Raw genomic sequence first — 10,172 nt, forward strand, 5'->3', positions numbered from 1 at the left:
GCCCTCTGGCTGTGTCTCTTCCCTCCCGGGTGGCCGTCCGAGCTGACCAAGGTCCCAGTCTGATCTGGCAGCAGAGGGTCGAGTGGGCAGAAACAGGAGTGGTCCTGGCCGGGCAGGGCTCTGAGACCTCCGGGCCGGGCCGGCTGCCGGTCACTGTCATTGCAGAGCCGGACACTGCAGGAGCCGCTGGATGACGACACCCACGCCGCCTCCCCGAGTGAGGGGCCGGTGCACGCTTCTCAGGGCCAGCACGAGCTCCGGGTGAGTCTGCACACGGGGGGGTCCCCGCCACCACGACGGCTTCCTCCCCAGAAACCGCCCAGGCGTCACGCCAGGGCCCTGCCCGCGGGTGACAGGCAGCTCAGCAGACCCGCCTCTGACCTGGAGCACCTCCCTGGGAGTCAGGCGGAGGACCAGGAGCCCACCGAGGCAGAGCCCGAAGGTGAGAAGGGCGGGGCTGGTGCATGTGCGTAGGTGAGGGAGGGCCTAGGGCTGGGCCACACAGGGAGGCGTCCCCAGAGGCTGCTGCTGGCACCAGAGCAAAGATTGGCCTCAGACCACCGGTCTAGAAGAATTCAGTCACAAAACACATCCTGTGGGCACTTGCTGGGTGGGAGCTGTCTGGAAAGCTCTGGGAAGATGTCTGTCCTTGAAGAGGCCCATGGAAAGGGAGGCACATGGGTAAAGCTTTCCTCTCTCACAGCATGAGCACCTCCACAAGACTGAAAGCTCTCTCCACTTCCAACAGTCACAGATCCAGAGCAGGCGGGGGCAGGGCAAGATGCCAGAGACCAAAGCCAGGGCCATCAGGATCCAGCAGGAGACCCCGAGCTCCCTCCTGCTGCTCCTGCAGCTTCTGCAGCTCCAGCAGCTAACGCTGCTCCTGAAGATCCTGCAGCTCCTGCCGCTCCAGTAGCTCCTGCTGCTCCTGAGGGATCCGCAGCTCCTGCTACTGCTGAAGGTCCCGCAGCTCCGGCTGCTGCTGAAGGTCCCGCAGCTCCTGCTGCTTCCGAAGGCCCGGAAGATGCTGCACCTGCAGCTGGACCGCTGGGCCACGGAGAACCAGCTCAGGCGTCACCAGCCCCTGGGGCTGAGCCCCCTCTGTGCCCACCCACACCTTCTTCTTCAAAATCCCACCATGAATCCCCTCCCCCACCCGAACTTGACTTCCCTTCCCCTGCACTTGTTGGAGTTTGGCTTTTCTTCGCTTCCCTCTGTTTGTTTCAGATCGGTTATGTCATCCTTTATTTTTCTTTTTTAAGTTTCTTTTAATAAAACATAGACTTTGTCCCTCTGAAATTGTGCAACTCAGGAGCACTAGGTGCCTTCACGATGCTGTGCGACCTTCACTACCATGCAGGCTCACACTGTTCCTTTCTTCAAAGTAAAACCCTGGTTCCAGAGCACGCACTCCCCCGCCCCCTCCAGCCCCTGACAGCCCCGAGTCCACTTCCCCTCTGGGTGTCTTTACCTCTCCTGGGTCTTCCCTGTCAATGAAGCCACAGGAAAGGTGGCTTTGCGTGCCTGCCCACATGGCTTAAGCAGGGGCTGGTGGTGATTTGTTTTGTTTCCACTTGAAATAGCATTTTTACTATTTGAAAGGGAAATCCAGGTGGGCTAAAGATGTGATGTACAAAATGAAGCCCTTTCAGTAACTCTGTGCATAACCTCGGGGGAGGCACTGCTCTTCCCCCTGTGACACCACAGCCAGAAGACAGAAGGGAGATGCTTAGCTCTTCCTGGGGCCAAAGCAAAACCAAGCAAATCAAGAAACCAGCAAAAGCCCAGAAATAGAGCCGGAAAGACAAACCACGACCCGGAAGAAGCGTTCCTCAGAACCCAAGCTTGGAGAAAGGCTACACATCCGCGGGGCCCAAAAACCTCTCGAAACCCAGTTGCTCTAAACAAACAGAACACACACGGGCAGTTCCAACGAGAGGCAGAGCAGGTGGCCAGTGTGTGTTAGACGTGCTCGACCTCTCGGCTGAGGACACAGGCAGACGGACACACTGTGGAGACAGCACTTGTCACCATGACGCTGGCAGATCTTTAGCCTGGTGACAGCCAGCCCTGGTGGCAACGTGAGGAGGCAGAGGCCCCAGCAGATCCCCCGGAGGGACGAGAGAACAGACATTCCCCTCCAGGGAAACAGTGTGCAGGACGCATCAAAGGGCCACAGGCGCAGCCCTTCCCCAGCAGTGCTGATCCTTAGAGCTGACCCCACCAAAGTGCTCGCACAACTTGCAAGGAAGTTTTTTCTTCAGTAACATCAAAAGAATCAGTGTGTCATCAAGGCACTTTCAGAAGTGACCTGCCCTGAGCCCTAACAATATAAACATGTAAATACACAGATACGCACGTAAATGTATACGCACATACATCCAGGAAAAGAGACAGAGAGACTGAAACACAGAGAGGCAGAGGGAGAGAGAGAAACAGAGAGAGAGAGAGAGAGAGACAAGACAGGCGCTGAGAGACAGAGAGAGGGAGAAGGAACACTGGAGCTGGGAACGAGCGGAAGTCACGCCCATTTTCACACGCCACTCTGCATGTCAGGACCCGGTCCCAATGTCCATCCGCACTGCAGGGGAGGGTGTGGGGGTCACACAAGGACACGTGAGCAGAAGGCATAAAAGCAGAGAGCATTGTGGGGCAGCCCACCCCAGAGGCCGAGATGAGACACTGGGCCTGAATCTAAACATGACAGAATGACCCAGGAGGTGGTATGTCAGCGAGAACGAAGTCACAGTTACGTTCAGTTTCTCCCCCCGCCCCCGCCCCCGCCCCGACAGGGAGCTGGGAAGCAGGCGGCGAGGGGAGTGACTTTCTCCGGACCCCAGGGCAGACCCCAGCCTGTGTGGGGTGTGCTCTGCGCTCCGCCAGCCCTCTGTGGGGCCCTCCCTTTGCTGAGTCTGCGCACGAGCTCCCTGTGATGCCAGCCCGCAGGGCTGACAGGTGCGGTAGGTGTTTGTGGCTCTGGAGACACGATGGCTTCCCCAGGAAGGAGGGGCCAGAATGATCCCCACTGTGCCGATGGGGGACTGGGGAGACCCTGAGAGGCAGGTGGCTTGTCCAGGGTGACAGCACTGTTGACGAGGGGTCTGAACCCAGCTGCGTCCTCAGAGCTGGCGCCCTGGCTGCATCCAGGCCTCCGCAGGGTTCTGGGGAGGGGGGCTGAGTTGGTGTCACTGTGTGCGGACATGGCACGGGGTGGGAGGTGAGCAGTCAGCAGCCCAGAGAGGCCCTTGGGGACCTCTGTGGAAGGAGGAAGCTTGGGGAAGGGGACCCCAGGAAGTGACCTCACTTCCCTGGCAATTAGAACCCAACAGAACTTATTACTGAGGTCACCAGGCACCCACTCTGTGGAGAAGCCCCTACTCAGCTCACCTGGCTGGGGAACTCGGCTCCACTCAGACATGTTCTGCTGTGTCCCAACACCCCGAGGCCGCGGCCCCCGGAAGGCCCGCAGCGAGGGGCTGGGCCAGCGGTGCCGGCGCTGGGTCAGCTCTCACCCCAGGCGCCTCTGGCCTTTTGGCCACAGGGACCCAAAGGTAACCCAGGGAGGCCTGGGGCAGGCCCGCCCAGGCCGGGCCACCACTCAGACCCCACCCGGGTATAGCCCCACATCCCCTTCTCCTTGCTGGTGGAGGTGGGCAGTCATGTTGGGCTTGGGGGAGGGGGGGTGCCCTGCCTCAAGCACGAGCAGCTCAGAGGCCTGGGGGGCCGGTCACGTCCGCACCCCGGGTCCCAGCTGGCGGGCTGGGCTGTGGCGAGCCGGGCAGGGCCCTGCTGCCCGAGTCGAAGCCCATGCCCTCTGGCTGTGTCTCTTCCCTCCCGGGTGGCCGTCCGAGCTGACCAAGGTCCCAGTCTGATCTGGCAGCAGAGGGTCGAGTGGGCAGAAACAGGAGTGGTCCTGGCCGGGCAGGGCTCTGAGACCTCCGGGCCGGGCCGGCTGCCGGTCACTGTCATTGCAGAGCCGGACACTGCAGGAGCCGCTGGATGACGACACCCACGCCGCCTCCCCGAGTGAGGGGCCGGTGCACGCTTCTCAGGGCCAGCACGAGCTCCGGGTGAGTCTGCACACGGGGGGGTCCCCGCCACCACGACGGCTTCCTCCCCAGAAACCGCCCAGGCGTCACGCCAGGGCCCTGCCCGCGGGTGACAGGCAGCTCAGCAGACCCGCCTCTGACCTGGAGCACCTCCCTGGGAGTCAGGCGGAGGACCAGGAGCCCACCGAGGCAGAGCCCGAAGGTGAGAAGGGCGGGGCTGGTGCATGTGCGTAGGTGAGGGAGGGCCTAGGGCTGGGCCACACAGGGAGGCGTCCCCAGAGGCTGCTGCTGGCACCAGAGCAAAGATTGGCCTCAGACCACCGGTCTAGAAGAATTCAGTCACAAAACACATCCTGTGGGCACTTGCTGGGTGGGAGCTGTCTGGAAAGCTCTGGGAAGATGTCTGTCCTTGAAGAGGCCCATGGAAAGGGAGGCACATGGGTAAAGCTTTCCTCTCTCACAGCATGAGCACCTCCACAAGACTGAAAGCTCTCTCCACTTCCAACAGTCACAGATCCAGAGCAGGCGGGGGCAGGGCAAGATGCCAGAGACCAAAGCCAGGGCCATCAGGATCCAGCAGGAGACCCCGAGCTCCCTCCTGCTGCTCCTGCAGCTTCTGCAGCTCCAGCAGCTAACGCTGCTCCTGAAGATCCTGCAGCTCCTGCCGCTCCAGTAGCTCCTGCTGCTCCTGAGGGATCCGCAGCTCCTGCTACTGCTGAAGGTCCCGCAGCTCCGGCTGCTGCTGAAGGTCCCGCAGCTCCTGCTGCTTCCGAAGGCCCGGAAGATGCTGCACCTGCAGCTGGACCGCTGGGCCACGGAGAACCAGCTCAGGCGTCACCAGCCCCTGGGGCTGAGCCCCCTCTGTGCCCACCCACACCTTCTTCTTCAAAATCCCACCATGAATCCCCTCCCCCACCCGAACTTGACTTCCCTTCCCCTGCACTTGTTGGAGTTTGGCTTTTCTTCGCTTCCCTCTGTTTGTTTCAGATCGGTTATGTCATCCTTTATTTTTCTTTTTTAAGTTTCTTTTAATAAAACATAGACTTTGTCCCTCTGAAATTGTGCAACTCAGGAGCACTAGGTGCCTTCACGATGCTGTGCGACCTTCACTACCATGCAGGCTCACACTGTTCCTTTCTTCAAAGTAAAACCCTGGTTCCAGAGCACGCACTCCCCCGCCCCCTCCAGCCCCTGACAGCCCCGAGTCCACTTCCCCTCTGGGTGTCTTTACCTCTCCTGGGTCTTCCCTGTCAATGAAGCCACAGGAAAGGTGGCTTTGCGTGCCTGCCCACATGGCTTAAGCAGGGGCTGGTGGTGATTTGTTTTGTTTCCACTTGAAATAGCATTTTTACTATTTGAAAGGGAAATCCAGGTGGGCTAAAGATGTGATGTACAAAATGAAGCCCTTTCAGTAACTCTGTGCATAACCTCGGGGGAGGCACTGCTCTTCCCCCTGTGACACCACAGCCAGAAGACAGAAGGGAGATGCTTAGCTCTTCCTGGGGCCAAAGCAAAACCAAGCAAATCAAGAAACCAGCAAAAGCCCAGAAATAGAGCCGGAAAGACAAACCACGACCCGGAAGAAGCGTTCCTCAGAACCCAAGCTTGGAGAAAGGCTACACATCCGCGGGGCCCAAAAACCTCTCGAAACCCAGTTGCTCTAAACAAACAGAACACACACGGGCAGTTCCAACGAGAGGCAGAGCAGGTGGCCAGTGTGTGTTAGACGTGCTCGACCTCTCGGCTGAGGACACAGGCAGACGGACACACTGTGGAGACAGCACTTGTCACCATGACGCTGGCAGATCTTTAGCCTGGTGACAGCCAGCCCTGGTGGCAACGTGAGGAGGCAGAGGCCCCAGCAGATCCCCCGGAGGGACGAGAGAACAGACATTCCCCTCCAGGGAAACAGTGTGCAGGACGCATCAAAGGGCCACAGGCGCAGCCCTTCCCCAGCAGTGCTGATCCTTAGAGCTGACCCCACCAAAGTGCTCGCACAACTTGCAAGGAAGTTTTTTCTTCAGTAACATCAAAAGAATCAGTGCGTCATCAAGGCACTTTCAGAAGTGACCTGCCCTGAGCCCTAACAATATAAACATGTAAATACACAGATACGCACGTAAATGTATACGCACATACATCCAGGAAAAGAGACAGAGAGACTGAAACACAGAGAGGCAGAGGGAGAGAGAGAAACAGAGAGAGAGAGAGAGAGAGAGAGACAAGACAGGCGCTGAGAGACAGAGAGAGGGAGAAGGAACACTGGAGCTGGGAACGAGCGGAAGTCACGCCCATTTTCACACGCCACTCTGCATGTCAGGACCCGGTCCCAATGTCCATCCGCACTGCAGGGGAGGGTGTGGGGGTCACACAAGGACACGTGACCAGAAGGCATAAAAGCAGAGAGCATTGTGGGGCAGCCCACCCCAGAGGCCGAGATGAGACACTGGGCCTGAATCTAAACATGACAGAATGACCCAGGAGGTGGTATGCCAGCGAGAACGAAGTCACAGTTAGGTTCAGTTTCTCCCCCCGCCCCCGCCCCCGCCCCGACAGGGAGCTGGGAAGCAGGCGGCGAGGGGAGTGACTTTCTCCGGACCCCAGGGCAGACCCCAGCCTGTGTGGGGTGTGCTCTGCGCTCCGCCAGCCCTCTGTGGGGCCCTCCCTTTGCTGAGTCTGCGCACGAGCTCCCTGTGATGCCAGCCCGCAGGGCTGACAGGTGCGGTAGGTGTTTGTGGCTCTGGAGACACGATGGCTTCCCCAGGAAGGAGGGGCCAGAATGATCCCCACTGTGCCGATGGGGGACTGGGGAGACCCTGAGAGGCAGGTGGCTTGTCCAGGGTGACAGCACTGTTGACGAGGGGTCTGAACCCAGCTGCGTCCTCAGAGCTGGCGCCCTGGCTGCATCCAGGCCTCCGCAGGGTTCTGGGGAGGGGGGCTGAGTTGGTGTCACTGTGTGCGGACATGGCACGGGGTGGGAGGTGAGCAGTCAGCAGCCCAGAGAGGCCCTTGGGGACCTCTGTGGAAGGAGGAAGCTTGGGGAAGGGGACCCCAGGAAGTGACCTCACTTCCCTGGCAATTAGAACCCAACAGAACTTATTACTGAGGTCACCAGGCACCCACTCTGTGGAGAAGCCCCTACTCAGCTCACCTGGCTGGGGAACTCGGCTCCACTCAGACATGTTCTGCTGTGTCCCAACACCCCGAGGCCGCGGCCCCCGGAAGGCCCGCAGCGAGGGGCTGGGCCAGCGGTGCCGGCGCTGGGTCAGCTCTCACCCCAGGCGCCTCTGGCCTTTTGGCCACAGGGACCCAAAGGTAACCCAGGGAGGCCTGGGGCAGGCCCGCCCAGGCCGGGCCACCACTCAGACCCCACCCGGGTATAGCCCCACATCCCCTTCTCCTTGCTGGTGGAGGTGGGCAGTCATGTTGGGCTTGGGGGAGGGGGGGTGCCCTGCCTCAAGCACGAGCAGCTCAGAGGCCTGGGGGGCCGGTCACGTCCGCACCCCGGGTCCCAGCTGGCGGGCTGGGCTGTGGCGAGCCGGGCAGGGCCCTGCTGCCCGAGTCGAAGCCCATGCCCTCTGGCTGTGTCTCTTCCCTCCCGGGTGGCCGTCCGAGCTGACCAAGGTCCCAGTCTGATCTGGCAGCAGAGGGTCGAGTGGGCAGAAACAGGAGTGGTCCTGGCCGGGCAGGGCTCTGAGACCTCCGGGCCGGGCCGGCTGCCGGTCACTGTCATTGCAGAGCCGGACACTGCAGGAGCCGCTGGATGACGACACCCACGCCGCCTCCCCGAGTGAGGGGCCGGTGCACGCTTCTCAGGGCCAGCACGAGCTCCGGGTGAGTCTGCACACGGGGGGGTCCCCGCCACCACGACGGCTTCCTCCCCAGAAACCGCCCAGGCGTCACGCCAGGGCCCTGCCCGCGGGTGACAGGCAGCTCAGCAGACCCGCCTCTGACCTGGAGCACCTCCCTGGGAGTCAGGCGGAGGACCAGGAGCCCACCGAGGCAGAGCCCGAAGGTGAGAAGGGCGGGGCTGGTGCATGTGCGTAGGTGAGGGAGGGCCTAGGGCTGGGCCACACAGGGAGGCGTCCCCAGAGGCTGCTGCTGGCACCAGAGCAAAGATTGGCCTCAGACCACCTGTCTAGAAGTATTCAGTCACAAAACACATCCTGTGGGCACTTGCTGGGTGGGAGCTGTCTGGAAAGCTCTGGGAAGATGTCTGTCCTTGAAGAGGCCCATGGAAAGGGAGGCACATGGGTAAAGCTTTCCTCTCTCACAGCATGAGCACCTCCACAAGACTGAAAGCTCTCTCCACTTCCAACAGTCACAGATCCAGAGCAGGCGGGGGCAGGGCAAGATGCCAGAGACCAAAGCCAGGGCCATCAGGATCCAGCAGGAGACCCCGAGCTCCCTCCTGCTGCTCCTGCAGCTTCTGCAGCTCCAGCAGCTAACGCTGCTCCTGAAGATCCTGCAGCTCCTGCCGCTCCAGTAGCTCCTGCTGCTCCTGAGGGATCCGCAGCTCCTGCTACTGCTGAAGGTCCCGCAGCTCCGGCTGCTGCTGAAGGTCCCGCAGCTCCTGCTGCTTCCGAAGGCCCGGAAGATGCTGCACCTGCAGCTGGACCGCTGGGCCACGGAGAACCAGCTCAGGCGTCACCAGCCCCTGGGGCTGAGCCCCCTCTGTGCCCACCCACACCTTCTTCTTCAAAATCCCACCATGAATCCCCTCCCCCACCCGAACTTGACTTCCCTTCCCCTGCACTTGTTGGAGTTTGGCTTTTCTTCGCTTCCCTCTGTTTGTTTCAGATCGGTTATGTCATCCTTTATTTTTCTTTTTTAAGTTTCTTTTAATAAAACATAGACTTTGTCCCTCTGAAATTGTGCAACTCAGGAGCACTAGGTGCCTTCACGATGCTGTGCGACCTTCACTACCATGCAGGCTCACACTGTTCCTTTCTTCAAAGTAAAACCCTGGTTCCAGAGCACGCACTCCCCCGCCCCCTCCAGCCCCTGACAGCCCCGAGTCCACTTCCCCTCTGGGTGTCTTTACCTCTCCTGGGTCTTCCCTGTCAATGAAGCCACAGGAAAGGTGGCTTTGCGTGCCTGCCCACATGGCTTAAGCAGGGGCTGGTGGTGATTTGTTTTGTTTCCACTTGAAATAGCATTTTTACTATTTGAAAGGGAAATCCAGGTGGGCTAAAGATGTGATGTACAAAATGAAGCCCTTTCAGTAACTCTGTGCATAACCTCGGGGGAGGCACTGCTCTTCCCCCTGTGACACCACAGCCAGAAGACAGAAGGGAGATGCTTAGCTCTTCCTGGGGCCAAAGCAAAACCAAGCAAATCAAGAAACCAGCAAAAGCCCAGAAATAGAGCCGGAAAGACAAACCACGACCCGGAAGAAGCGTTCCTCAGAACCCAAGCTTGGAGAAAGGCTACACATCCGCGGGGCCCAAAAACCTCTCGAAACCCAGTTGCTCTAAACAAACAGAACACACACGGGCAGTTCCAACGAGAGGCAGAGCAGGTGGCCAGTGTGTGTTAGACGTGCTCGACCTCTCGGCTGAGGACACAGGCAGACGGACACACTGTGGAGACAGCACTTGTCACCATGACGCTGGCAGATCTTTAGCCTGGTGACAGCCAGCCCTGGTGGCAACGTGAGGAGGCAGAGGCCCCAGCAGATCCCCCGGAGGGACGAGAGAACAGACATTCCCCTCCAGGGAAACAGTGTGCAGGACGCATCAAAGGGCCACAGGCGCAGCCCTTCCCCAGCAGTGCTGATCCTTAGAGCTGACCCCACCAAAGTGCTCGCACAACTTGCAAGGAAGTTTTTTCTTCAGTAACATCAAAAGAATCAGTGCGTCATCAAGGCACTTTCAGAAGTGACCTGCCCTGAGCCCTAACAATATAAACATGTAAATACACAGATACGCACGTAAATGTATACGCACATACATCCAGGAAAAGAGACAGAGAGACTGAAACACAGAGAGGCAGAGGGAGAGAGAGAAACAGAGAGAGAGAGAGACAGAGAGAGAGAGAGAGAGAGAGAGACAAGACAGGCGCTGAGAGACAGAGAGAGGGAGAAGGAACACTGGAGCTGGGAACGAGCGGAAGTCACGCCCA

General features: G+C 59.6%; 2 protein-coding genes across 2 annotated transcripts; both read left to right on the forward strand.

Annotated features, from left to right (window-relative positions):
• Positions 1-3,191: 3,191 nt before the first annotated feature.
• On the forward strand, positions 3,192-6,119 carry LOC140691399 (uncharacterized). Its single transcript, XM_072954962.1, has 4 exons — positions 3,192-3,551; positions 3,975-4,251; positions 4,558-4,994; positions 6,114-6,119. Exons 1-4 carry the CDS (start codon positions 3,417-3,419, stop codon positions 6,117-6,119), a joined length of 855 nt encoding a protein of 284 aa, XP_072811063.1. The 5' UTR covers positions 3,192-3,416.
• An 885-nt stretch (positions 6,120-7,004) lies between these two features.
• Positions 7,005-9,932, forward strand: LOC140691400 (uncharacterized). Its single transcript, XM_072954966.1, has 4 exons — positions 7,005-7,364; positions 7,788-8,064; positions 8,371-8,807; positions 9,927-9,932. The coding sequence occupies exons 1-4, from the start codon at positions 7,230-7,232 to the stop codon at positions 9,930-9,932; spliced, it is 855 nt and encodes a 284-aa protein (XP_072811067.1). The 5' UTR covers positions 7,005-7,229.
• The last annotated feature ends 240 nt before the right edge of the window (positions 9,933-10,172 follow it).

The sequence above is a fragment of the Vicugna pacos genome, chromosome 35, assembly GCF_048564905.1.
Source record: "Vicugna pacos chromosome 35, VicPac4, whole genome shotgun sequence".
In the NCBI taxonomy this organism is placed as follows: domain Eukaryota; kingdom Metazoa; phylum Chordata; class Mammalia; order Artiodactyla; family Camelidae; genus Vicugna; species Vicugna pacos.

Bases quoted from the DNA above. Each gene is read 5' to 3' on its own strand.
- LOC140691399 (XM_072954962.1), top strand. From the start codon at position 3,417: ATGTTCTGCTGTGTCCCAACACCCCGAGGCCGCGGCCCCCGGAAGGCC. The intron at 3,552-3,974 runs GTAACCCAGGGA...CTGTCATTGCAG, and splicing joins TTGGCCACAGGGACCCAAAG to AGCCGGACACTGCAGGAGCC. The intron at 4,252-4,557 runs GTGAGAAGGGCG...CACTTCCAACAG, and splicing joins CACCGAGGCAGAGCCCGAAG to TCACAGATCCAGAGCAGGCG.
- LOC140691400 (XM_072954966.1), top strand. From the start codon at position 7,230: ATGTTCTGCTGTGTCCCAACACCCCGAGGCCGCGGCCCCCGGAAGGCC. The intron at 7,365-7,787 runs GTAACCCAGGGA...CTGTCATTGCAG, and splicing joins TTGGCCACAGGGACCCAAAG to AGCCGGACACTGCAGGAGCC. The intron at 8,065-8,370 runs GTGAGAAGGGCG...CACTTCCAACAG, and splicing joins CACCGAGGCAGAGCCCGAAG to TCACAGATCCAGAGCAGGCG.